Source organism: Talpa occidentalis, unplaced genomic scaffold (genome assembly GCF_014898055.3).
Source record: "Talpa occidentalis isolate TD23 unplaced genomic scaffold, MPIMG_talOcc4v2.1 talOcc4.7, whole genome shotgun sequence".
NCBI classification, from domain to species: Eukaryota; Metazoa; Chordata; class Mammalia; order Eulipotyphla; family Talpidae; genus Talpa; species Talpa occidentalis.
The window spans coordinates 2,723,056-2,750,638 of NW_023605083.1; the positions used below are offsets into that span (position 1 = coordinate 2,723,056).

General features: G+C 52.5%; 1 protein-coding gene across 1 annotated transcript in view; it reads left to right on the forward strand.

Moving 5' to 3' along the window:
• Positions 1-13,819: 13,819 nt before the first annotated feature.
• MED27 (mediator complex subunit 27) overlaps positions 13,820-27,583 on the forward strand; it is a 159,482-nt gene continuing 145,718 nt past the window's right edge. Inside the window, exons 1-2 of the mRNA XM_037492959.2 lie at positions 13,820-14,042; positions 16,667-16,811. Of these exons, the coding sequence (XP_037348856.1) occupies positions 13,840-14,042; positions 16,667-16,811 (348 nt within the window). The 5' untranslated portion in view covers positions 13,820-13,839. The remainder of the gene's footprint in view (positions 14,043-16,666; positions 16,812-27,583) is intronic.

Genomic DNA, 27,583 nt, shown 5'->3' on the forward strand with positions numbered 1-27,583 from the left:
AGATCCGCCTGTTCTGTTCCCCATTGTGAGTCTGGTGAGTCCTCTCACCCCCTGCACCTCTGGCCTACACCCCAGTTCTTGTATGCATAAATAAAATAAATCTTTAAAAAAACACAAAACTTTCTACTCCTCCTACGACCCCTCCGATGTTCTCTTCAGAAGACTTGCTAGAATCCATATTCCAAGTGAGTACAGAGGCTGTCCCGGCAAAGGCCTAAAAATTACATCACGCAGCCAACAGACCGCTCAGCCCCTCTGCTCCTGCCCGTTCCCTCTCTTCTACCACGAGACAAAACATGCCCACAAGCTTGAATTAACACGCGCTGACCCCAACAAAGACAGGATGGCTGCCTCGTGCATCACCGTGTGGCCCAAGAGCTGCTCTGTTCCACAGGAGACTGTGCAGGAAAGGCCCGCCCTGACGTGGCCCCCTAGGCTGCTGTCTTCCCTTCTCTTCCGTGGGACTGTTGCTCCAAAGACACCTTCCCAGCGCCATCCCTGACCCCACACAGGCTACTACTCAGACCACCCGTCCCCTGGCCTGTCCTGAGGCTCTGTTCACTCACCCTGCTTAGCCTTCCTTCCCAAGAGGCCTCGCTACATGGCACGCATGAGCTCTCACCATCACCATCTTTTAAATCACTGGCTTGTCTTCACTAGCATGGAGGCACCATGAGGCAGGACTTTATTTCTGATACCTGCTTTATGGAGTCTCCGTCTGGAATCCCTGGACCTAGGTCATGACTGGCACATGATACGCAGTTTCTCTGCTATGTGGGTGGGGACCGGAGATCAGCGCCTGCATGAGACTCTTTGCAGACGTCCGTGAGAGCTGGAGGATTACGTCACTGCTACGTCCTCCACGAGCCCTCATGGCCCCAGACAGAGCGGCTCTCCCTTCCGGGTCCTCTTCAGACTTGGTGGACACTGATCTCATGGCCTTGATCTTAGAGCAGTTTGGGTTTGACTTGACTTGCACTCACATCTCTCCCGCTGGGCGCGGCTCCCAGAGAGCTATCAGCAGAATGTTAGCAGGTGCTCGGAAGCACGAGGTAGAAAAAGGAATGACGTCCTCTTCCCTCTGTTCTCTTTCATGGAAAGGTCTGGGAGATATTTTGGCTGCGGTAGCTGTGCATAAGGATAGCCTGTCACATCCAGGATAATTTGAGGTGCCGGTTAGCAGTCTGGGTGAGGTGTAGTAGGATGACTATCTCAAAGAACTTTTACTCTCTGCTCAGTTATGTTCACTATAATGCCAGGTGTCACTTAGAATTAATTTTTTTAAAGCCCTCTTACAGTGCAGCAACGAAAAGAAAAAGAAGTCAATCACAAAATGGACAAGGGATTTGAATAGACCTGTCTTCAAAGAAGCTCTTCACATGGCCGCCAGGTGCAGGGAGAGATGCTCAGCCTTGTTGCTCATCAGGGGAATGCTGGTCCAGACCACGAGACCCCAGTTCACGTCCACGGGATGACAGTGATCAAAGTGGCGGATGACAAGAGGTGCTAGTGAGGACGTAGAGAAGTGGCTGCCCCGGTCCATCGCTGGTGGGGGTGTAAAATGGAACCCAAATGGGCAGTTTTGCAAAAATTGAAACAGAGTTACCATCTGACCCAGCAACTCCACTCCCAGATAAATATCCAAGAGACTAGGAAACATATGTGTACGCATCGACTTGTGTACAAATGCTCATAGCAGCGTTATTCATAATAGCCAAAAAAGTGGACACCACCCAAACGTCCCTCCACTGTTGAATGGGCAAACAAAATGTGCTCTATCCACCGGCCAAAAAATAAAGAGTCAAGTGTTGATTCATATTACAACATGCAGGGGCCCGAGAAACAAGGCTCAGTGAAATAAGCCAGACGGGAAAGACCAGGTATTGTCTGTGGAACTTGCAGAATAGACAGCTCCACAGAGCTGTCTGGAGGTAGCCAGTGGTTGCCAGGGACCCAGAGGCGTGGACAGCGCTCTGGCCGCAGGTAGCACAATGATGTGGAGAAGCTAAAAATACTTTTAAAAGGTAAAGTTTGGGCCTCCCCGGTGGCGCAGCGGTTGAGCGCTGGGTTGCGAGGCTGCCCGCGGCCTCTGCGGCGCCAGTTCGATCCCCGGCTGCTCCCCGGCCACCGGAGGAGGGTCCCACATGGCGCACAGACCTCTCCTGCCGCCCACTGCTCCCCTCAGCAGTGTACCTCGGTCCTTCTGCCTGCTCTGCTCCCTGCTCTGGCTCTGGTGAATTCTCTCGCCCTCCCGCGCTTCTGACTGTACCCAGTGCATGTATAAACAAAACAAACAAACAAATAAATAAAATAAATAAAAAACATGCCTCTATAAAAAAAATAAAAAGAAATAAAAAAAACCTATAAAAAAAAAAAAAGGTAAAGTTTAAGGAATGGTTGGTGAATGACATCCCAATGAAGTTGAGGTTGTTTTTTAAGGTCCTCGTCTTTGGGTAATTGAACACTTAATAAAAAGTTAACTCTTACATATTCAAATCCATTATGGAAACAAAACAAAACAGACCCACCTGTAAGCCCAGCAGTGACCCTGGGCAGCCTCCAATCACCCTCTCCCAGACCATAGACACAGGCCCCCACGCCTGGGGGAGCTGGAAGAGAAGTCTCTTTCTGGGGGAGCTGATGTTGGGGGAGTAAAGTCATTATTGGCAAAACCATGTGACCATCTTCCTTGCCAGCATAGTGGACAGTCCTGGCTACTCCGGGTGCCCAAAAAAGCAATACAGGCCATTGCTTTCTACCAGGCCATCATCAAAATGATCATATTCTTAAAACAATCAGCTAGAACCTGAAAAACTCAAGATGTGCTAAATACCCACATAATGTCCTTTTGAAAAAAGACAACATTTCTCATTCTGGAAAGTACTGAGCAGGATGAGGAAACCCATGCACTCATCACAAGTTTCACCATCAACAGCAGTGGACAGTTCATCTTCTCATCCTCCCTCCATCCACCTCTGTCCCCCCACATCATATTCAAACAAAACTCATCTATCATGTTACCTAACCCAAGGCATCTCAGCATGTACCTAAAAAAGCTTCTTTAAAAAAAACCCACAAATTATTCAAATGTCTTTATTGTCTTACAATTTTTTTAAGAAACAGTTTGTAGGATGTCCTTTTTTATTGTTATCTCCATGGAAACAGGGAAACATGAATAGCAAGTGCTACTATTTGCAGGAGCGGCTATGGGGTACCAAGATGTTTACTGGGGGGCTGCAATCTCTGATTCAGTCATGAGGAGTTCACCCATCCTCTCATGCCTTCTCCAGCTTGGGGCGGCTGAGTGGCCGGCAGGATGCAGTAGACCATCAGGCCACTGGCCCAACCTCTGTTCCCTCTCATGATTCTCCTTTGCTGCTTTTATTTTAGGTCTCTGCTGTTCCACGGCATTGCCACTAGCTGCCTGTGGCTACCAGGCCCGGGGGCTGACAAGCAGTGCTTGTGGGTAGCTCAACTTGAAATGGGCGGTAAGTATAAGAGACACAAAAAATTACAGAGACTTAATACAAAACAAGATGTAAACTATTTCATGAGTAGTTTTTATATTGAAATGGTAATGTTTTGGATAGAGTGGATTAAATCAAACATCTTTTTTTTTTTTTTTTTTTTTTTAAAGATTTATTTATTTATTTGTTTGTTTGTTTATACATACAAGCACTGGGTACAGTCAGAAGCGCGGGAGGGTGAGAGAATTCACCAGAGCCAGAGCGGGGAGCAGAGCAGGCAGAAGGACCGAAGTACACTGCTGAGGGGAGCAGCGGGCGGCAGGAGAGGTCTGCGCGCCATGTGGGACCCTCCTCTGGTGGCCGGGGAGCAACCGGGGATGGAACTGGCACCGCGTAGACTGCGGGCAGCTTCGCAACCCAGCGCTCAACCGCTGCGCCACCGGGGAGGCCCTAAATCAAACATCTTGAAATTAATTTTGCGCATTTCTCTTTCCCTCTTTCCATTGTGGTAAGATGCACATAATGTAAAATCAACTATCTTGACCACTTTTAAGTGTTTATGCTTCAGTAGTGTTGAGTGTACTTACCTTGTTGTGCAGCCAGTCTCTGGGACTCTTCACCTTGGAGGACTGAGACTCTATCCCTGTCAACAGCAGCTCTGCATCCTGCCCTCACCGGCCCTGGCACCCATCACCCATCTCTCATTGAATTGAACCACAGGATGGCTTCTCCAGATTCTGTTTAGCCATTCATCCACGGATGGATGCTTGGGTTGGTTCCACCATTTTTTGTTGTAACACTGCTTGAACATGTGTGTGGAAACATCTCTTTGAGGATACACAACTCTTTTGGATTATACTCAGAGCGGAATTGCTCGATCATACAGCAATTCTGCTTTTGGAGGAACAACCATTCTCTTTGCTACGGTGGTTGCACCATCTTACCTTCCTATTAACAATGCACAAGGGCTCCAATTTCCCCACATTCTGCCCAGTAGTACTTTGTCTCCCTCTCTCTTCCCTCCTTCCTTCCCTATAATCTATCCTAATAGGTATGAGGCTCTTAACATTTTAAACATGAGCATTGGAAAACACGGGGCTTTCATTCATGGTTGACATTGCATTTCCATTGGACAGTGCTAATAGAGGCAGAAAAGGAACGGTAAAACTCTATTCCCCAGCCTGCTTTGCAGGAAGAGGTAGCCAAGGAACATTGTTCGGCCAATGAGGTGTGAGAAGAATCTAGCTGGTGCCACCTCTGCTCCTTCAACCTTCTTGTGCCTGAAATGCAGACTTGGGGCTCAGCCATCTTGCAGGTCAAGGCTGGTGGGGCAGACATAGAGGAGGGTGAGTCCCTCATGAGTCACAGTTTCGGCCCCCACGTACCTTACCTCTAGGTCCCTTATCTTGTAAGATACACCCTTCTCTCCTTGAGCTGCCTCCATCTTCATTTGGACTGTTAGTTGCAGCCAAACATGTCTGTAGTAGGAGCCTCCAAAAGTGGTGGCTCTGGGACTCAAGCCCATGTCTGCCCATCCTTCAAAGCCTGTGCTCCCTCCACCTCTCCCCCCTCTGCTTCCTCAGATGCACTGGTGACACCAGCAAGGTGGATATGGGCTCCTGGCTGTCCTGTCCTCTGTACGTGTTACCCCTAAACAGGAAAGTGACTCACAGCAAATGGTGAACAGACATCCGCGGTGGGGAATGTTTGCTTTATACCTGAAGATGTACAATGAAGTGTCCGCAGCTGTCCTGGCTCAGGGGCAACCCCTAGGTGGTCCCCTGTAGAGGATCCAAGAAAGGATGCAAAACCACTGAATGGAGACTTCGGTGGGGGTTACATGAACCATCTTGGGATAGGAAACAAGGCACAGGCTTTATTATGCACCACGGAGTCCCCAAATAGTATGATTTCCATTCTACAAAAGAAAATGTATGTATGAATAGCCAAAGTGTTGAGTGGTGGAATTATGCATCACTTAACTTAATTTTCTTATGTAGGCTTTTTCTAGTTTCCAAGATTTCAAAGTAAGTGTGTATTTTAAAATAAAAAATATATATGTGTATATATATATATATATATATATGCCAACACATTGAGAAAAAGAAGACTGCATCGTCAAGGTGACTGAGTCTTTCTTTGTCAAGAACCTTCTGCATTTCTTGTGTGGTCTTTCTGGAGGAGGGGCGGCGCTGGCGGGGGTGTGGGGCGGGGGTGGGGGGACCCTAAGTGAGAGCTCTGGAGACAAGATCTTTGAGCTGCTGTTTCTGCCCCCGGGGTCTTGGCACCCACTGGGAGCCCACGAGACAGGTTCTGGGGAGGATTCCACAAGGAGCTTCTGATGCGGGCAGCCCGTCGGCCCTTGATTAAAGCATGCCGTCCACATAACACCGTAATAGAATTAGAAGGCAATTCCTCCCTCAAATGGGCTGCGGTCGGGGCTGCACAAGCAACTTGCGTCTTGTTTCACTTTGATTTAGCCTAATGTGTTGATAAAAGGGTCCGTTCCTGAGATGTTTTGTACTTAATTACGTATGAATGTGGCAGAAGCAGAAGCCCCTAACAACATGCTCAGTGGCTGATTAAGTGAGCATCTAAATGGACGATCAATAATTTACTAAAATATTTACAGTGCCTCCTGGCATCCTGTGCTGGGAAGGAGGCTGGTGTGTGGTCCTTGGTTGGCGGCTCTGCTGGTAGAGGACTCCAGGCCTTTCTGGCCTCTTTGTCTCGAAGCTTGGGCCCTTCTGCCTGCTTTCTCCATAGCTAGATGGACTTTCAAAGCCACAGCTCGAATCACATCACACCCCCATGTAAAATGATAGGTTGCCCTCCCTTATCTTCACCCCCACTGCATTTGGTGAGACCTGGCACCTTGGCAGGCTTGGCTCAGGCTGCCCACTGTAGGAGGACGCTGTGACCATCTTCCCTGGAGACCCCCAAATTTCTGTGCAGCTCCTTAACCACACACATTGTAACAGGGTGGTCCCCAGGAAAGGGGGAGGTTCCGGGTTCCCTGCCCCACCCAAGGGAGGGTGGAGCTGAGCAGGGAGAGAAGAGGCTTCAGAGGAGACTGAGGAAGGAAGGAAGCAGGATGGAGCCAGAAGGAGCCCTGGAGGAGGCGCATGGAGCCTAGAGACACATGAGGAAACTGCGCTTGCCTTTTGGTCGTGGACTGGGTGACACAGATGTGGGTGAGACCCGTGGGGAGGTGATCATGGCAGCTTTTATCTTGATGTTGATTTTGCTCTTTTCCTTCCGGGCTTGTCTGGTTGTTTCTTACCCTTTTCTGTGGGTCCCACTGGAAGATGCTTTAGACTTGTGGCAGGCTTTGGGGCCTTGCTCTGGGCCGATCCCATATGGATGGACTTTTACCCACGAGGGGACGGGTCACTTTGGGTGCTTCATTTAGAAACTAGACTCTTTGCCTTTCCTGCATTGTTTCCTAGTTGTATTAAAGATCCTTCCCATTAAAGTCTCCTATGTTTTGTGTTGATGCGGCGGATGGCAGAACCCATTTAGAATAGGCAGGTTTGCGGGGTTTGGGCTGCCCCTCTCCCTGTCCTACAACAACATGACCCTCACTGAGTTCCGTGTTTCATTTGCGTCTGTTTCCTGTTCTTGGTTCCAAGCAGTTGGATGCCACCAGAGCAGGAACAGGTTCTATTTGGATCATGCTTAACCCTTGGATTGGATGAACGTCCCAGGTAAATGACTGAACGAGGCACTCGGGAATCCTGGTGCAGTGATGGGCACTGACAGTGAATGGTTTTCTCCCTTTCTTTCTTCTTGAATGCGTGAGTGCCTCCTAATCTTATACTCCTGGATTGTTAGCCCTGGGGGTAGGGTGTGACCCAGTTCCTTGTTCTCAAGGTGCCAGCACTGAGGCTCAGGATTAACAGTCAAGGTCAGGGACTCCAGACTAAGCTGATTTCCTGAGCTCCAGGATCTTCTTTGTCCTTGGGATCACTTTATCTCTGTCCTTGCTGTAATCATCATCTTCATCACCATGACAGCAACATCAGGGTAGGCAGGAAATAAGAGGAGAGCAGGAGAGGAGGATGGGGTGCAAAAGGGGGTCCTTTAGCACCCTTGCTTTAGACGAATGCTGACAGGCGGATTCTAAGTAATATACAAGGATCGGTGCCGTCTGAGCCTCCAACAGGTGAATGTGGAGGAACACATGATCCACTTCAGATATTTTTAGTGATCTTTATTGGGCTACACTGGGCCTGGTTTTGCCATCGACTTCCCAGCTGTTTAGCAAAATGTCGAACACATCTATATCTATATTTGTTGAAAGACTAATTCGAGTGCTTCCTCCATCCCTAGAATTGTGGGCTGCCTCGATTGAATCCCTAGGGCAGCCCTCCGGGTCTGAAGCAGGATGCCGTGCTGATTAGGACAGGTGGCTCACTCCGCTGTGGCTTCTACAAGGCAGATTTGGTTTACATCTGTCTGGTGACACTCTGCCTGGCCATCCAATACAGGGCCTGCATCTATTGAATCCTTAATAATTATTAATTGATGAGGGTGCTTTCTCAGTCTGAATGCCTAAGCCACATGCTCTCTGAATATGATGGGAGTTGCAGCATATTTTAATTAAATACTGACAACTTTAATTCTGATTGCTCATACTAATACTCCTGAGCCGAGAGCACCAAGCTAATGGCTTGTTCATTTTGGAAGATATTAGCAGCAGGGTGCTGTCTTTTACCCAAACATAAGATCGTAATAATTAAAATCTGATATTGCTTGAAATGAACTCCTTTAAAGTAATTTATATCCCACAAACACACACAGATGCAGGCATACATGTGCCCACATTCTTAGGAATTATGACACCTTGGAGAAACTGTGTCCATTCTTTTCCAAAATGAAAAGTTTTCTGTTGACATGATGAAAGACTCTTTACTAGGTTCAGGGGAAATGCGCGTTTCCATGGATCAATTTCTGACTTTCCCAGAAGAAGAGAGCCACAGAGAAATCCTGAAAACTAATGACCGTGGGAGCAGAGTGTGTTGTACTTTATTGGGTCAATCACAGTCTCAATCACTGAATCAGAGAATGAGACAAAGGAAAATCTTATTGAGTGTGTGTGTGTCGGGGAAGTGGGGAGTGCAGGGCGGTGGGAGGAGGCTGGAGCAGGAGGAAGAGATGATATCTGAATGTACAAAGAGATAAAATAATTTGGTTAGAGGATCCAAGAAAGCAAATACAATCTACTGTGTTAACTCGTTGCTTCCACAAACTCTCACTGAGCATCCTCTGTGGCCCAGGTGGTGGAGACCCCAGAGTGACAACACAGCTGTGGGCCATACTCCCGGGTGCTCGTTGGGGGCTTTAGGGGGTCCATGAACCCCTGAGTTGTACACAAACCTCACGTTTATAGATACATACAGATGTGGACAGAAATAGACTGTTACCTTTTTTTTTCCCCTGAGGACAAACTATACAGTAGAGGTCACACACTCTAAACCTTCAGGGAGCCCCCAAAGGCGAGTAAACACGCTAGCTTAGCGTGGGCTTGCTAATCTTTCCTCAGAAGGGGTGGAGGAACCAAAGAAAAATCAAAACAAGAAACATGGATATTTTCCTTTACCTTTGTAATGTTCAAAGAGTATTTTCTACAAATCTTTAAAACAAAAACAAAACCCCTATATGCCAAAGGAGGTAAAAAGACCACTCCTGAATAGTGAGATTGAGGACACAGCTCATGGACAAGCTTTTGACAACAGGGACTTAGACTGTCAGTGGCCATGACGGTCAATGACTTGTTTAAAGTCCCACAGCTAGATGTTTCCCCTATCTCCACCGCTCCCCTTGAGAAAAGCCACCACGGGGCCTCCCCGGTGGTGCAGCGGTTGAGCGCTGGGTTGCGAAGCTGCCCGCAACCTCTGCAGCGCCGGTTCGATCCCCGGCTGCTCCCCGGCCACCAGAGGAGGGTCCCCCATGGCGCGCAGACCTCTCCTGCCGCCCGCTGCTCCCCTCAGCAGTGTCCTTCGGTCCTATTGTAACAGGGTGGTCCCCAGGAAAGGGGGAGGTTCCCTGCCCCACCCAAGGGAGGGTGGAGCTGAGCAGCAAGAGAAAAAGCTGCAGGAAGAGACGGAGGAAGGATGCAGGATGGAGCAAGGAGACCTGGAGGAGGCGCATGGAGCCTAGAGACACGTGAAGAAACTGCGCTTGTCTTTTGGTCGTGGACTGGGTGACACAGATGTGGGTGAGACCTGTGGGGAGGTGACAATGGCAGCTTTTATCTTGATGTTGATTTTGCTCTTTTCCTTCTGGGCTTGTCCGGTTGTTTGTGACCCTTTTCTGTGGGTCCCCACTGGAAGATGCTTTAGACTTGGGGCAGGCTTTGGGGCCTTGCTCTGGGCCGACCCCATATGGATGGAGTTTTACTCACGAGGGGATGGGTAACTTTGGGTGCTTCATTTAGAAACTAGACTCTTTGCCTCACCTGTATTGTTTCCTAGTTTAATTAAAGTTCCTTCCCATTAAAGTCTCCTATGTTTTGTGTTGATGCGGCGGATGGCAGAACCCATGTAGAATAGGCAGGTTTGCGGGGTTTGGGCTGCCCCTCTCCCTGTCCTATAACAGATTTGGCGCCCAACGTAATTTAGGACAGAGCCATCCGTGGTTAGTCAGCCCCATGGGGAAATTGGGCTTCCCTGTGTTTGCGGGGTTTGGGCTGCCCCTCTCCCTGTCCTATAACACTTCTGCCTGCTCTGCTCCCCGCTCTGGCTCTGGTGAATTCTCTCACCCTCCTGTGCTTCTGACTGTGCCCAGTGCTTGTATAAATAAATCTTTAAAAAAAAAAAAAAGAAAGAAAAGCCACAATGGTGACACTATAAAGATGAGGCAGATGTCAGGACGGGAAAGCAACCATTTAAACCCAAGACAACAGGGGTTAGTAATTAGCTTTGTCTCATGGAAAGCAACATCAGGAGCTGGTTTTTGAAAATTTATTTTTACTGTTCCTGAATGGGAGAATTTATTGAAGGGGTGTGGGGGCAAAGAGGGCCTGAGGTTGAAGAAGAGCGGGGCAATTATTTACATGCATGTTCGAGGTGAACGACACCATTTCAAAGTCACGCTGACACACGCAGCTTGGCAAAGCTGACGATTCTGCTTCCGCCTAGACAATGTACCCTTACTATCCCCTTACTGATGGGCATTTCAAACAATTGATTTTGACATAATTTCTGATTTACAGTTGCAAGTATAAATAATTCCCATGTACCCTTCACCTGGCTTCTACACTGTTAACGTTTCACCACATTTCTTTATCCCTCTCTCTCTAAGGAGATTTTCTCCATATGATTTTCTCCAGAACAAGGATGTCCTTTTCCACGACCACAAAGCATGCTCACAATTGTGAAATCATAGCCAGTAAAATACTATTAGCAGATCTACAGGCCCTATTTAGATTTCCTGGTTGTTTTGCCCATCACAGCAAAACCCCAGTTGTGAGTTGCGTTCAGCTCCCTGCCGTGTCTCTTTTCACCTGGAGCTGCGCCTCAGCCCTTCATAGTCTTTCACGACATGATGTCTGGTGGGAAACCATGGGTCAGTTGTTCCATCCCGAGCCTTTCAGTTTGAGTTTGTCTGGTGTTCTGATAGATGCGGGATTTGCATTTTTGGCAGGGATGTCACAGAGCCAGAGGCGGCTTTGTCCTAGCCCTGTGACCTCTTGGCGAGGATGATGTTGGCCAGGTTTCCCCACTGGGAAGTCACTATTATCTTCCTCCCTCCATTACTGAAATTTAAAGATATTATGGCATGATATATATAACTTAACATTTGCCTTTTAAAAAAGATATTTATTTATGCATACAAGAGCTGGGGTACAGGCCAGAGGTGTGGGTGTGTGTGTGTGAGAGGATTCACCAGAGACAGAGAGGGAACAGAACAGGCAGACTGACTGAAATCCACTGCTGAGGGGAGAAGTGGGCAAGTCAGGAGAGGTCTGCTGTGCCCTGTGGGTAGCTCCCTGGCCAGGAATCAAACTTGTGCTGCAGTGGCTGCAGATAGCTTCATAGTTTGCGTCTTAACCCTTGCGCCACCAGGGAGGCCAACAATTGCCATTTTTTTTTTTAAAGAGGCACGTATTTTATTTATTTGTTTGTTTGTTTGTTTGTTTATACATGCACTGGGTACAGTCAGAAGCGCGAGAGGGTGAGAGAATTCACCAGAGCCAGAGCGGGGAGCAGAGCAGGCAGAAGGACCGAAGGACACTGCTGAGGGGAGCAGCGGGCGGCAGGAGAGGTCTGCGCGCCATGTGGGACCCTCCTCTGGTGGCCGGGGAGCAGCCGGGGATTGAACCAGCGCCGTGGAGGTCGCGGGGAGCTTCGCAACCCAGCGCTCAACCACTGCGCCACCGGGGAGGCCCCAACAATTGCCATTTTAAACCATTTTTGGTTTCAGTTCTGCAGCATGAAACACATTCACATTGCAGAGCGACTTGCACCCTCATCCACAGGGCTTTTTCATCTTCCCTTACCGAAACTCTGTGCCCACTTATCTCTCATTCTCCCCTGCCAGCTGCTGCCAGCCACTATTCTACTCTCTGTCTCTAGAATTTGACTTCTTTATGTATCCTGGAGAAATGAATCCTACAGTATTGTCCTCTCGTGACTGGCTTATTTTACTCAGTACAATGTCTTTGAAGTTCATCTACGTTGTGGCCTTTGTCGGAATTTCCTTGCTTTTAAAGTCTGAAGATTCCTCTGCATGTAGACATCACAGGTTATTCATCTGGCCATGGCCACTGAGCTGCCCCTACCTTTTGCCTCTTGTGAATAAGGCTGCGAGGAACATAGGTGTATGAGTACCTTTTCAGTCCCTGCTTTCCCTTCTTTTGTGCAGGTAACCAGAACTGAAATTGCTAGATTTTTGATTTTCCTATCTTAACTAATACCTTCCTTGGGAGCCAACACTTGGAGACCGAGTGAATACTCCTGCTTCCTCCCCCTACTAGCTTTAGCTTCCCTTGGTTCCCGTCTGACTCAACTGTTATTCTAACAGTTGCCAAATGGCAACTGTCTTCCTGTCATCTCTTCTGCCTTTATTAGTTGGCATTCAATCGTAGGGAAGCTGTTTCCCTTCTTCCCCACTCATTCACGAATATGGCCTCATTCTATCATCAGGTTATAATTCTTCACACCAGAGACTTGATTGCTTTTCTCTTCCACGTGACCCCCAAGAGTGCAAGAAACTTTCTGTATTTCCTTGTCACTGTTAAGAAAACTCAGAGTGGGGCCTCCCTGGTGGCACGAGGGGTTAAGCACCGCACTATGAAGCATTCCGCAGCCACGGTAGCATGAGTTCGATCCCCAGCCGGCCAGGGAGCAACCCACATGGCTCAGCAGACCTCTCCTATCTCGCCCACTGCTCCCCTCAGCAGTGTATTTCGGTCAGTCTGCCTGTTCTGCTCCCCGCTCTGTCTCTGGTGAATCCTCTCACCCCCCACGCCCCCCCATCTCTGGTCTGTACCCCAGCTCTTGTATGCATAAATAAATCTTAAAAAAAAAGAAGAAAACTGAGAGTGCAGCCTAACTTCCCCCACAGAAAGACGATCGCCTCCCCGCGATCATTCATTCGTCAGGCATTCGTTTTGTAACAGGGGGGTCCCCAGGAAAGGGGGAAGTTCCATGTTCCCTTCCCCACCCAAGGGAGGGTGGAGCTGAGCAGGGGGAGGAGAAGCGGCAGAAGAGACTGAGGAAGGAAGGAAGCAGGATGGAGCCAGGAGACCTGGAGGAGGCGCATGGAGCCTAGAGACACGTGAAGAAACTGCGCTTGTCTTTTGGTCGTGGACGGGGTGACACAGATGTGGGTGAGACCCGTGGGGAGGTGACAATGGCAGCTTTTATCTTGATGTTGATTTTGCTCTTTTCCTTCCGGGCTTGTCCGGTTGTTTGTGACCCTTTGCTGTGGGTCCCCACTGGAAGATGCTTTAGACTTGGGGCAGGCTTTGGGGCCTTGCTCTGGGCCGATCCCATATGGGTGGACTTTTACCCACAAGGGGACGGGTCACTTTGGGTGCTTCATTTAGAAAGTAGACTCTTTGCCTTTCCTGTATTGTTTCCTAGTTGTATTAAAGATCCTTCCCATTAAAGTCTCCTATGTTTTGTGTTGATGCGGCGGATGGCAGAACCCATTTAGAATAGGCAGGTGTGCGGGGTTTGGGCTGCCCCTCTCCCTGTCCTATAACAGATTGACCAAGTGGAAGCCCTCTTTCCGAGGGTGCCCCCCGCCCAGCCCCGGCAGCCCCGGGAACTACATTTCCCAGAGGCCCTCGGGGTTGCGTCATCACCGAGCGCGGCCGCCGTGCGCGAAGCGGCTCTGGCGAGCCCACTGGGCGGGCGGCAACATGGCCGACGTGCTGAGTGTCGGGGTGAACCTGGAGGCCTTTGCCCAGGCCATCAGTGCCATCCAGGCGCTGCGCTCCAGCGTGAGCAGGGTGTTCGACTGCCTGAAGGATGGCATGCGCAACAAGGAGACGCTGGAGGGCCGGGAGAAGGCCTTCATCGCGCACTTCCAGGACAACTTGCTCTCTGTCAACCGGGACCTCAAGTAGGTGCCGGCGGCGGGGGCGGGGCGGGGGCGGGGACCCCCGGGCTCCGGTCCTGGGCCGACCCGCACGGGTGCCCCGGTCAGGGGCTGCCCTCGCCTCGCTTGCTCCCCTGTCGCTGCCTTTCTCCCTCCCACCCGGCCCTACCTGCCCCTCAGGGACGCCTCATCTCCCACCCCCGCCACCCGTCTCTCTTCTCTGCAGTCTCCCGCCGCCCGGACTCCCCCCGGGCTCGTCCACTGCTCACCCCCGCCCGCAGGTGTCTCACCTGTAGGCCCTCGGTGCCCCACTGTGTCTGGGCCAGCCGTACTCCAGGGCGCACGCGGCCCGCTCAGCGCCGCTCCAAGTTCCAGTGGCCCCGATCCCGTGTGCCCCAGTTCCCCACCGTGAACCTGGAATTCTTCACTTCCATCCTACCCGCCCCCCACCCCCCCAAACGGCAAAACAGACCCTGATCTATTGTTCCTTCTTCCCCTGCGGGCGCCCGGCCCCCCTGCAGTCTCTCGCGCTCCCTCCCAGCTGCCGGTGTCCCTCCTGGAGACCTAATCTCAGGTGAACCAGGTCCTCACTTATGCTTAAACACCCCCCCCCCCCACGATTATTTTGTAGTTCTGTAGTTGAGGACCATACATTTCTTTCTCTTCCAGGTCTCCTTCCACTTTTTAAATGTTGTCAGATTTAAAGAAGATGTTTGTAAGACCCCGGCGCCTGGTAGGAGCTCTCGTAGGTTAGGTTCTGGACTTCCCTTCCTTGGGAAAGTCAGTCCTACTCAGGACGGTTAGAATTCCAGGAATTTTGCTTTTTACTTCTTAGAATTGACCTTCCCAGAGAAAGGCATTTCGGGAACTGGTCATCTTAAGAATTTTGGCCTGTTTGGTTTTTTTTTCTCCTTAGTTTGGTGTCCTTTGTAACCAGATGGAAGGAGGAGGTAGAGTGGAGGGGGGTGGTGGTGATTAAATGATGTGTGATCCCCCCCTCCCGCCCCGCCGAGTCTCCCCAGTTACATACCATTCTTTTTGGGGGGAAAGCCAGGAAATCATATGCCGCTCCTCAACTCCCACACCCACTTGCTGTTCTCTGGTGAGTGCCAGTTAGTGCTTTCCCTGTGAGAGGACGTGCAGCTTCTTCTGTCCTCTGCCAGGCCCTCTAACTTGCTTTCCTTTGTGATGTTCGGAGGGTGTAACCCTTCACCATTTTAGAAAGTTCAAAAATGTTTACATCTCACCTTTGCCCTCTTAAATCTTTGTACAGTGGTACCAACAAGGTGGCCAAGAAACCAAATGCAGGTGACACGGGACACCAGTCCTCTAGAGTCTTGTTTGGGACCAGCCCCTCAGAATGCCCCTGCGCCGTGTGTGGCGGTTGGCTCCCTTCCCTAAGTTTCTCTGGAGTCTCCTGCTAGACTGACATGTGTTTGACACAATTCCTTTGGTGTCTTCCATTCCATTTGTTTATTTTATCTCTTCTTTGTTTTGTGAAGTTTTACCATCTGTGACGCCTCATGTACAGAGCTATCCCAGGTGAATGACAATTAATCAGCATTTATTCAGGTAATTGCTTTCCTGCCAAATGTGGTGATCTGTAGGTGGGTCTGGAAATCCTCAGTGAGAAGCAGTGTTCCACCACATTTCAAAATTCCAGTAAGTCGTACTGACGTCATTTTTGGAGTTAGTGCAGGGCCCTTGGGTTCACTCTGGGAAAGGTGTCACCAGAGCTCCCATTTCAGCGACACATGGCGAGTCCCCCAGGTGAGTTTCTCCATGAGAAAGAGACAGTCGTTATATTTAAAGAGCAGGTTTATTAGGAAAGGAATAGGACAGTAAAAGACACTTCATAGACACCAGCGGGCAGGAAGAGCTGCCCCAAAAGGGACAGGTTTGCTGAGGGAGGCCTGCACGGCTGCGGGCGGGCGGCCTTGAGGAGAGCGGCCTCCGCTGAGGGAGGTCAGTGAAGAGACGCCCTGGCAGGTACAGGGCACGGGCGGGCAGGCAGGAGGCTGCTGCCCTGCGGAGGGAGAGAGTTGGTGAAAGGAAGCACTTGCATAGGCACAGGTGGGCAGACGGAGTGCTGCCCCGTTGTGAGGGCTGCGTTAGATTTTAGCATCTTCAGGGAGGGGCTCATCTTAGTGGGTGGATGGTTTGTGCCCCTGACCCTCCCTACAGCAGTCTGGTAGTTTCTGGGTGTTGCACCTCCTGATCTGGGCGTTGATGCCGAAGGGTCTTGGTTTCTTTAACTGGGTTAATGGAAAAGGCTAATCCCTTGTACCCCACCTCCTGTGCGAGTCAGGTTCCTGACCTTGTCTCTCCTTTCCTCCACCAACCCCCCTCCCCGCAAAGGAGTTCCAGTTGTTAAATCCTGCTTTTAGGAGTCTTACTGATTCAATGCTCCTAACTTTTTCCTCCTTTGGAATGGGAGGAATTTCTTCCTTCTCCTCCAGAGAAATCAGTTTAAGACAAGTTTCCAATTAGTGTTTTTCTTGATTGTCCCTAATCTTTTCAGCCATTCAAAAAGTACTTCCTAAGGCACTTCCTTCAGGCCGGATGAAGAACAGCCTTCGACCTACAGGGCTGGCTGAACACAGCAAGTCTACGAGCGCTCAGTTTTATTTGCTTTGTTCACCTTGCAGTGAGCTGGAACGTCTGAGCAACTTGGTGGGCAAGCCGTCTGAGAACCACCCTCTCCATAACAGCGGGTTGCTGAGTTTGGATCCAGTGCAGGACAAGACCCCCCTCTACAGCCAGCTCCTTCAAGCATACAAATGGTCAAACAAGGTAAGGGAGACGTGTCAGAAATGGAGGCACTGTGGGAAGAGCCATGTTTTCTCATAGTTCATAAATGTAGAAGGTGATTCAGTGTGGAGTGAGAGTTGGAAGTTTGAGAATTTCCCATGAGCTGTTTGGTAGTCCTTTGAGGTCTTTGAGGACTCATCGGGATGCTCAGGTAATTACATTAAAAAAAAAATCTCTAAGTAGATGTGATGTAGTTAACCTAGATGATGGGGCACAGTTTTTACGAACCCCTTGAAATTATATGCATGTCATCGTATGTGCAGTTCTGGGGGGATGACTGATGAGCTTTCATCTGCTTCTCAGAGGAGGCCCTGACCCCAGGAGGTAGTTAGGGTGCGGCGGTCTGAGTGCTGCACCCCTGAGGTGCTCTGTCGCGGGTCGTCTTCCCATCGCTGAGAGCGTGCCAGGCGTTGCTGTCGATGACTCTAATTATCCTCTAATTACTTGGCCCGGTCTGGGGAAGATGGTTTCTAACACGCTCCATGGAATTTGCTGTTTGTAGTTTCTGCAGCCGCAGGCCTGGGGCTTAGACCCAGGACAGCTGGAAAGGAAGCCAAGCTGTGGTCTAAAAATAACAGGCACAATTAGGCTCATAAGCCTGTAAACAGTTAGTTTGTTTACTGTCGGGTTCCTTTTGTTTGTGCTGCGGGGTTTGTTGTTGTTTTTTCCCTGCTGATAGAGAACTAGCATGTATGCATAGAAGGATCTGGGAAGCTCTCTCATCAGACCATGCACTCCCCTGCCATGAATGTCCCCTCCAGTTAGCCCTCATCTGCTCCCCCTGTTCTGTGTACCTCTCCACAGAACGCTCTTGGGTGACAGATGCGCTCACACTTTTTCTGGTGTACAGGATATTTTCCTCGGCGTTTCTGTGTGGGGCGCTGAGTCTTGCTTGGTGTGTCAGAGAGCCTAGGAGCTGGGCTGAGATTCAGGGAGGGGTGACGTGTCGTGACAGTGGAGGGGTCTGAAGCCTGGACCCTGCATTTAGCTCATCGGCCTTCCCTGTAGACTCCAGGCTGCTCTTGACAGAAACCCAGCTTGATCTTGAGGATCGGGATGCATGGGGTGGAGTGGGGGGATGGAGAGGGGTGGGGGTGCAGGGGTGAGGCGATCTGGCACTCTCTTCCCCTCTTTGGACTCACTTTCCTGTATTGGCCTGATGTTCTCCACACAGCGGGAAGACAGTCCAACAGTGTTTCTGCCTGGTCCTTGTTCCAGATGATCTCCCGCATCCCGCCAGACCCCTCCCTACCTGGATGGTTTGTTTTGCTTTGTCCAGGGGTGGGAATCTGATTGGCTGGCTGTGACCACCTGGGGCCCAGGAGGGGCTTCTTGGAGTTGGGGAGCAGTACCTCAAAGGAGGGACTGGCGAGTAGGAGAGGGCGGCTCCTAAAGGGAGGGGTGCCAGCTACGTGGTGGCTGCCGAGGCAGCCGTGGACCTGCACCTGCCGGACACAGGCCAGCTCTGCCCTTTCCGCTGTCCGGAGTGAGCGCCCAAGTCTCCCAAGGGCCCCCTGGGTCATCTTAGCGGGAGTCGCCTGGAGACGGCGTGGTCTCGGGAGGGGCATGGTGTGACTTGCTTCTGGTTGGACTTTGGTAGAAAGCCTTGCTCTTTTGGTGTTTGGTCACATGGGCCAGGGTGTTGGAAAAGGCTAACGTGACAGAGACTTTCAGTGGGAGGATTTAGGCTGACCTGGAAACCCCGAGTGACAGGACTCCAGAGGAAGTGACGGGTTTGCAGCAGAAGGGGTGGCATTTTACTTTTGAATGAAGGTAGTTTAACTGCTTGCAGGGTGGCGTCATTTGTTAACATTGCAGCCGGTCCCTGCCCGAGACCCCGGCCCCTTGCTCCACGCTGGGAAAGAGGTTGTGTGAAAGAAGGAAAAGATGTTTAGGGAGTGTCTCGTCCTGGGGATGTGCAGCTTAGAGACGTGGAGATTTAGCCCACGGCGCAGCCCCTGGGAGCAGTGGGAGCGCTGCCCGGCTCGTCGGGCCTTGGCCGTGAGCCCCTGGGCAGCCATTGGCCTCTCGCTGGCCTGCGCCGTTGGTTGGTAGAAATGGAGAGAACTAAGGAACCTTTAGTTCTAGCCTGTTCTAGAGCTGAGCAAACTGAGGCCCAGCGAGCAGATCCACTCGGACTCACAGTGAGATGAGGCTTTGCGATTCCTGACTCCGCTCCGCGCTCTCGCCCCTGGACACAATGCTTTACTCTAGCTCGGCTTCAGGGTTTCGACTACAGGAAGCGTTTCTCCTGCTGCAGTCTCCTCCTAGAGACGGTTCACGTGCTAAATTTTATTCATGAATCTGTGTGTATTTTACTACTTTTACACAGTTTATTGAGGGAAGGAGATGGCACAGGCGGGGCACACGGGGCCCCACGTTGTCGCTGTCGTCAGGGCGACCTCACCCCATCCCGTATCTCTGCTGCCAAAGCCGTGTCTACCTGGTGGTTCTGTTCTGGGGTGAGGGAGCCCCTGCAGGGAACGTGTTCTATTTTTGTTATGGTAGGTCACGGCCTCTTTGACACCTTACCCGACTCCAGAAGAGACCTGAGGTAGGTCATGAGGACATGTGAGGCCTGGAAAGTGAGGTGGGAAATAAGGGTGAGGGTGGCCTTCTGTCCCTCCCCTCAGCAAGCTCGCGAGCAGCCAGGACTGCAGCCCGCGATCGCCTTTCCGGCTGGGTGGAAGCGACAGTCAGATGTGTCTGTCTCACCTCCTGCAAATGAGAAGAGCTTTTTAATTGTTAAAGCTCTCGTCATTCGTCATTTTACCCTCCAAGTTTGAACCAATAAGTGCATTAACGTGTTAAGTGACAGCTGAGGTAACTTGCCAGAGTCAGCTTCACGCACTGTCGGCGAAGAGTGGAAGGAAGCCGGGGTGGGAGGGGGGCTCTGACACCACCCGTCGCCCAGGAACTTTGTGAAGAGTTGGCCATGGCGAGGCGGCACAAGGCTCATGACTAGTCGTTTTCTTTAGGGGGTGTGGTCATTTTTGTGAAGTCAGCGGGAATATTAATTACACGGTAGTTGGCATGATTGTTGGGATAACGCGCTTAAAAATCTAAGCTAATGGAACGTTGTCAAATTGCTGCGAGCAGCACTTTTTCCATGCTGAACTGGGGAGAGAACTTAGCTTCCAGGCACTAACCGTCTATTGATGATTGCTCTGTAGTGACGTGACAGGCTCCCTTGACGAGGGCAAAAACAATTGGCATCAGCACCGTCTGGGCGGGGAAACCGGCGTGTAGCCTGCATCCCCCGTCATGTTCAGATGGGCTGCGGGGGAAGCTGGAGCTTCTGAAGGCCCCTTTGTGGCGATTTCTGGTATCCCGCCATGTTTCTGGCTTTGACGTCCTCATTTGTTTGTGGCACGGGCTCCTGGTGAGCTTGCTGGGAAGCACACCGAGGCCTCGGCCTCTCGCCAGCGATCTCTGGGGCAGCGAAAGCCCCCGGGGTAGCCCTGTCTCCTGGGGCAGGGACATGGGCCCAGAGGAAGCGGCTGTCCACTTTGATTTGTTTGTACTTGCTTAATTTTTCACTTTGATTAAGAGAAGGAGCAACTCTCTATTCTAAGATTGCTTGACTGGGAAATTTGAAGACATTCCCTCCATGTACCGTCCTGTCCTCACCAGAACTCATTCCTTAATGGGTTTAAGTCAATGAGATATTCGTCACCTCAGATCCACCCTTAAAGGGGCTCTTCATGTTTTTGCACAGAGCCACCAGGGATGGGGTGCAGTAGTGTGTCTCGTCCCTGCTGGAGTCCCCGTCGGGTGCCTAGCAAGGTGCCTGCTACACGGTAAGCGCTCGGTTCACGCTCACTGAATGAGTGGGAGAATACATGAAAGCTTTTTCTCTTGAACTTTTAATTTGCGCTCCCTTTTGTGGTTCGCCTGTGAGCTTGATGACGTGCGATGGAGCCTTTCTACTCGCAGACGTTCCTGAGACAGCCCGTTGCGCTACTTGTGGATGAGGGACAGTTCTAGCTCCCGTGATGGGGGCCAGGGCTGGATTCCAGAAGGGTAATTCAGAAGGCCAGGGTGAGGTCAGCTGGTGAGCTGATGATAAGCTCTTTGAGGGCTGAGGTTGGCAGTTTTATCTGCCTGGCTTGTCGACCGGCGCCCTTCTCGGCGAGCTGCTTGACAGCCGGGGCTGAGCGGGAGACAGGCCCTGCGCGCTCTGGGGCTGACGAGTCAGGCTGATTGGAGCGGCTGCTTCTGAGGCCAGGAGTGCGGCCGCGGCTGTCGTCCTGGCAGTGGTGGAACGGGGAGAGTCAGGGCCGCCGGCTGCTTAGGGATTACCCCCGCGCGCGCGTTATCAGCAACCAGTATCTGTTGCTCGAGTTTTCCTTCCCACACAGCCCAGCCCTGACTTGTTCTCCTTTCTGCGGTGTGTTCGAGCATGCAGGCTCATCAGGTCATGACAAGGCAGGAACACCCCCACATCCCCCCCCCCCCCGTGCCTTCCTCATGTGACTTGGGCTCCGGCGCTGCTCAGGCTCGTCTTCACTGTTACCGCTAACGGAGACCCTTCCCAGGCTGTGTGTCCACTGACATCTAAGCCCCCGCAGCGCCTGTCATTCAAGTGAACTAGTTAGCACAGGGGGTGGACTAAGGTAGAGGCTGCCTTGAACCCCACACCCTTTCATTATCAAAAGAGCAAAGGATAATGCAGCCAGGCAGGAAAAAAACAAAAAGCCAAACCAGTTTCCTGGATTTCTAGATACTTCTGGATTGAGAGGTAAAGGAAGGTACAGCCACACATGTGGGGCTTCCGTGGAAGTTCTGGTTCGGCCGCTTGAGCTCTGGCCTGGAGCTGCACTTGCTCCGTGCCTCAAACAGTAACCGTCTTCATGCTTCAGTTTCCTCGTCTGTGAAGCGTGTGTCGTGGCGCTGTGGCGGGCGTTAGGTGAGCTAGTGCAGGGCAGTGTGTCAGGATAACGCACGCGCAGAGGTGCTCTCTAAGTGGCAGTGAGAGTGGCCAGGTGTGGTAACAGTGCGTGCTGTCTGCGCTGCAGTTCGCGGCCCCGGGGCGCTCATCTCTGGGCCTCAGTTTTCTGTTCTCTAAAATGAGCATCATAATCGGCGCCCCCTGAGGAGCGGGTGCGGTGATACCTGGCGGAGGAAACGCCCTGTGGCTGTGCTGCCCGATCACACAGTGGCAGGCTGCTGCCGGGCGGCACTGGCCTGTCCTCGCGTGACTCTCCACTCGTGGCCTGAACACAGCCTCCCGAAATTCTGCGAAGTAGTGACTCCCAAACAGGCCTTGCCCCCCGGGGGGGGATCCGGGCATGCGCATCCACATCTCAGTTGGCATTAGTGGAAGGGGGGCTCTTTGCTCATAGAACCCGGGGCTGGTGTGAGGGCTTGGGAGTTGGGCGAGGAAGGTGATTCTCCTCGTAGTCTGGAAGCCTGGGGTTGCCGGGCTCTGGGATGTGGGAATTGCGGGGTCCCAGGAAGAAAGCCCCAGGAGGACTGAGGGCACCGCAGAGGAGGAGCTGACAGTCTCGATTTTTGCGCAGACAGACCTTTGTCCAAACCCGGGAGGCTTCTCCATGTGGCACTCAGTGAACCCTCCCCCGGAGCTGGGCGTCAGGTGGTCGGCCTGGCGGGGAGCACGCGCACCGGTCTGGGCTTGCTAGCCTTTCCTTAGGAAAATGCCTGCACTAAAGCCAAAGTAAAACTCAGCTCTGGGATGACGCAGACTTAGCGGAGGGGCTGCTTGCAGCCCGCTCTGCTGGGTTCGAACCTCCCCTGCCCCGCCTCCCAGCTTTACGTTTCTGGGGCTTCTCTGAGGCTCTGCCCGCTCACCAGGCAGAGTGGCTGAAGGCAACTTCTACCTTGTGGGCCTTGTGAGGATCAGGGAATGGCCCTGTGAGAGGGCACAGGGAACACGGGTCGCGGGGGAGCTGTCCTCAGTCCTTGAACACCTCTCAGGAAGGCTGTAGAGTGGGCAGCGCGTGCACGAGGCCGTTGGGCGGAGGCTCACGAGAGTGCTGCCTGGCGTGTGCTGTCTGGCGTGTGCTGCCTGGCGTGTGCTGCCCACCTGAGCGCGTGGCCCGGGCCAGCACGTTCCTCCTCTGAGTTCCAGCATCCTAGTTGGCTGAGTGAAGACGTGGACTGGAGGGTCTCTCAGGCTCCCTTCAGCTCGGCTGGAAAGGGTCCCTGGAGTGGGTTGTGTGTTTCTGTGTGGAAATGAAAGCACACCCGGGGAATGGAGTATAGTTCTCGTCCAATAATATTGCTAAGGTTCAACTGCTGTGTGCTGCAGTGCATGCTGCAGAGCACCTCAGAGCATCCCAGAACAGAGCAGCACCCCCCCCAGAAGTTCTCTGGCCAGTTGGGCCCTGGCAGCACCCCCGGTGTGCCTGCTCGGGGGAATCGGTGGTGCTCCTGTGGTTCTGAGTGGTTTCTGTGCCAAAGCATTGACCTCATTCTGCATCTTCCTCTTATACTTATTAGTCATGGTGTCTGCAAATTGTCGCTTTATCGTTGTCTGGAATCAGGCTCATGACTCCCCATCCCTCTCCTCTCTCAGAGCGAGAATGCTCTTTTGAAGCTGTGCTGGGCTTGACTGGGGGTGGGGGGCAGCGCAGCTGCTGGTCCTGCGTCAGCCTGGAGTCACTCTGCTCATGGGGGGCTCATCTGGTTCCCCGCCCCGCCCGCCCCCGGCCTTTCCTGGGCTCTTGAGGTTTGTATGGCTGGTCCAGAGCTTTCTGTGGATTGTCACCAGAGCCTGAAAAGCGCCTTTCTCCTTCCAGGAACGCTCAGTGGAAAGGCATTTGTCCCCATGTTGCTTTCCTTCGTGGTAAGTTGCACGTTGATGGCGGGAGGAGGCGAATCGGTGCAGGGACAGAGACTGTTGGTACGCCTCCCGTCTTCGTGGCGGGGTGCGCTGGGGAAGCACTGCGAGGCTATTCGTGCTTCTCCCCTGCTGCCTGTGCCTGCCCTGGGCCACCTCCTCTATTCTGCGGCCTCATGCTTATGGCACGTCACGCCACCCCAGCCTGGCTCTCTCTGACATCCAGACCCTCATGTCCAGTACCCGCCGAGCACCTGCACTGGAGACTCAGGCCTCAGACTGAAGGAGCCAGGAGGAAATCCTTTCCCTACCCCCACCTTGTGGTGGGGCGCCTTAACTAGCCAGGCACCCAGACCCGGACACCCGCGCACCTAGATGTCTTGGTGCCACCTCTTCCAGGCCTTAACTCAGTCCTCTCCTTCCCCTGCTACAGCCTGAGCCCAGCCTGCATTTTTGCAGGGGGTGATGACCCCTCCCCAGCCCCCTGGCCCCAGGTCTCCTGCCTTTCCCAAGCCCCTCTCATCTGTTTTCGACTCTAACTCCACAGTAGACGTTGGACTGGTTGCTCCTTAATGGTTTCCTCCATCTCCCTGAGGACTAATCCAGCTCCCGCCAGCATTTGGCCACACCCTAGTCCTCTTGCCCAGAGCCGGACTCCCGAAGCAGACAGATCTGTGGTCACACTTCCCAGCCTCAGTTTCCTGTAAAATGGCCTGGATAGTCCTGCCCTTCGAGCCGCGTGGGGCTGCGTGGATACTGCCCTTGAGTATTTATTTAGCTCAGAGCCTGGCAGACAGCTCTGGGCTCCTTCCCGCTGCCCCGCCACAGGCTGAGTTAAGACTTCATAGTCTGGTGCCAGCTTATGTCTCTGGCCTCTCTCCCCTCACCCCGCCCCCCGCTTTCTGGGGAAAAAAACCCCGTAACTTTATGGAAAGCTTCAAATATACATGAAAGCTAGAGAACTGTGAAAAGAGTCTGTCCTCTCAGCTTAAACAATTAAGAACACCGGTGGCTCTTAGCTCGTGGATTCCCCACCCCTGTGGGCTCAGTTCCGGGCATGGAGGGGCGGCTGAGGCCTGGGGTACTTAGGCAGATCCCAGACTTCATCTCATTTCACCTCAGATCCTCAGTGTTCGCTTCCTTCTCCCCACTCACCCTGCTCTTTTTGCCGGCTCTGGTCTACGGCATTAACCAGGCTCTCCAGAGGGGCACACTCTTTTTATGTCAGGGCTTTTGCGTCTGCTCTTCTTTCTCCTTTCTTTCTTTGGAAAACTCTTAGTCATTTGAGTCTCAACTTAGTCATTACCTCTCCAGGAAGCCTTCTGAGATGTCCCCAAATTAGGTGCCGGTGTCTGCATGTGCCAGTTTGTACCCTGCTCTGCCCATCTGTTACCCCCACAAGGTTGAGCGCCCTCCCGTTGGGACTTCGACCGCGGCCAGGTCAGCAGCTGCAAGCCTGGGCTCGGGAACAGGCGCGATGCTGGCCGCGGGGGCTGGCCTGCGGGTCTCGCTGGGAAGCACGTCTCGAGTCTTTGCTTTGGGCCAGGATACTCGGTGACATTTAAGGAATTGTTATTGCCGGTGCTGTTTCTAAGTGGCATCAAACAGTATTTGAATGGGCTTAAATTGAAGCCTCTGCTTCCCCTCCGAACCGGCTGCTGTTTTCTTCACCCTGACTTCTTTCAGTATGCTGCTGCCGTTGCTGCGGGGTTCAGGAGACGGAGGGGGCAGGTGTGGAGGTGAGTGCCAGGAGCTCTGAGCCTGAGTCCTCGGCACCCCCCGGGGCAGGGGTCATGGTGGGCTGATCGAGGGGAGGCTGCCAGTCGGGCTAGGCCCTGCTCGTGTCCTGCTTCCCCTGCCTCCGCTGCTCCTGGAGCTTGCCGCCCACCTTCTCCCCTCATGGGGGCCTTTTCTGCTGCAGTCACTGCTTGTTGGGAGGCCCTGGCTCCCAGCAGCCTCTCGGGCTGATGAAGCTGGTGGCTGAGCCGGTGCAAGCCGGGGCTTGGCTCGACCTTCTGGTGCTACCTGTGACTTGACCAAGTGAAGGGAACGCCCCAAGACTCTCATCTCCCACAGGGACCATCTTTTCATCTAGTAGGTTCTGTGAGTCAGTCACTTTGTCCTCCCTCCCTTTGGCACACTGTCAAACTCACCCACCCCCCACCCCCTGTGAATTGGAGAAGTTCTGAAATCTAGCTGTGTCCGGCTGCTCTGCTGGACTCACGCCGGTTCTGCCCCAGGGACCCAGTGCAGGGGACTGGGCTGCCGCGTGGCCAGCCGATCCCGCTGAATGCCTTGCAGCATCAGAGCGACCAGGCAGAGTTGGTGTTGTCTGTTCGTGCCCCCCAGGCCCTGGTGCGGTGCTGGCCACACTGCCGCAGCACAGGTTCTGCCTTGGGGTGGTGTCATCTTTATCACCCTGCGTGTCGTGCACCGTGGGCGCTTAGTAATGACCCCTGACTTCCCCACCTATATCTCTAGACTCTGGGAACTGCACCTCCTTCAACTAAGTATCCGACCCCAAGGGGACCTCACAGGTGAGGTAGGTTGGTTGCCCCTCCTTTTACAGACAGTTACGTAGTCAAGGCCGCATCGCTAGTCCCCGGACCGCGACTTGCGGTCTTCGCCAGTTTGAAGAGGGGGTGTCAGCTGGACGTCCAGAAGGCAGAGAGGTTTCTTCCGCTGTTGGGTGCTGTTGCAGTCCTGCCGTTTACCTGTGGTTTTGTAGCTGCTGACCTCTGTCATGCAGCAGGAGCAGCGGTCAGCCCATACCATGTCCGAGGGGACCATCAGGGACAGGAGGATCTGCTGGCAGTTGCAGTCTGTGCCCAGGCTCGGGCACGGCTTAGGGACATCCGGTCTCCACATGCAAAGCAGCCCTGGGCCAGTGTGCTTTCGCCTGAGATCAGCTCATCTCGGCTGAGCATGTGGCTCCTGAGCGCCTGCTGTGTTCCAGGCACTGTTCTAGACCCAGGGACCGACACTGTCCTGTCTTCCTGGAGCCGTGCCCAGTTCTCCAGCCTGGTCAGAGGAGTTAAGTGCCCACAACACCTGGTTTAATAGTAATTCCTGGCTCTATTGCTGGCCCCCAACTCCATTTTGCACCCCCAATCAATGACTTATAGGTCTCCATTTTCCCGTCTTAACTATCAGAAAGGAGCGTAACTCGTAGAGTGCTGGCGGCTGCACGGCGCGTGTGCCTACTCTGGAGGATGTCTGAACTGAAGGAAATTCCGTCTTGCAGCCCTGATAGCTTAAAGATCATCCTGTTTTTATAGCTTTTAATTTTAATTCTGCATTTTTTATTCTGTCATATGCTTAATCCAAATGCAAATTTATTGCTAGTGATACAGTTTCCTGGTTTATTTGCCCTTGGCATGTCACCAGTTTGTCCTTATCTTGCTCCAGCCTAAGGCCATACTTGTTTAAGGGGGTCTCGTTGATCTCAGGAGAACACAAATACACATCTTACAGCTGTGTCCAGAGGACACGACAGCCGTGCCCCCGGCATCAGGGCGCTACGGCCTTGGGTCTGGCCCACTGGCGCGTGTCTCGTGAATGGGCCTCTGCGCGCCCTGTGCTGTGCATGTGTGATTCCTGTGGTCTGCTGGGTCTGCTTAGATTTCACCTAGAGTCCTGGAGGCTGCCCTTGGCCCCGGGGAGACTGGCCTTACCTGCTGGGTCTCTCCCTCTCCGGGCGAAGCTGGGCCCACGGGAAGTGCACTGGCTTCTCCCCGCCGCCCGCCGGTCCGGCCAGTGCTCCGCTCTCTCACCATTCACCATCACGTCTCTGAGTCAGCATGTTTCCCGAGTCTGGGCATTGATTCCAAATCCTGCATCAGCCGTGGTGCTTGTGATGAGAATTAGAATCACCTGAGAGTCAAGCCGGACTAAATTCTCAACTACTTGGAGAGCAGAAAATGATGCAGCAGCCCCGGGAGTGTTTTGTTCC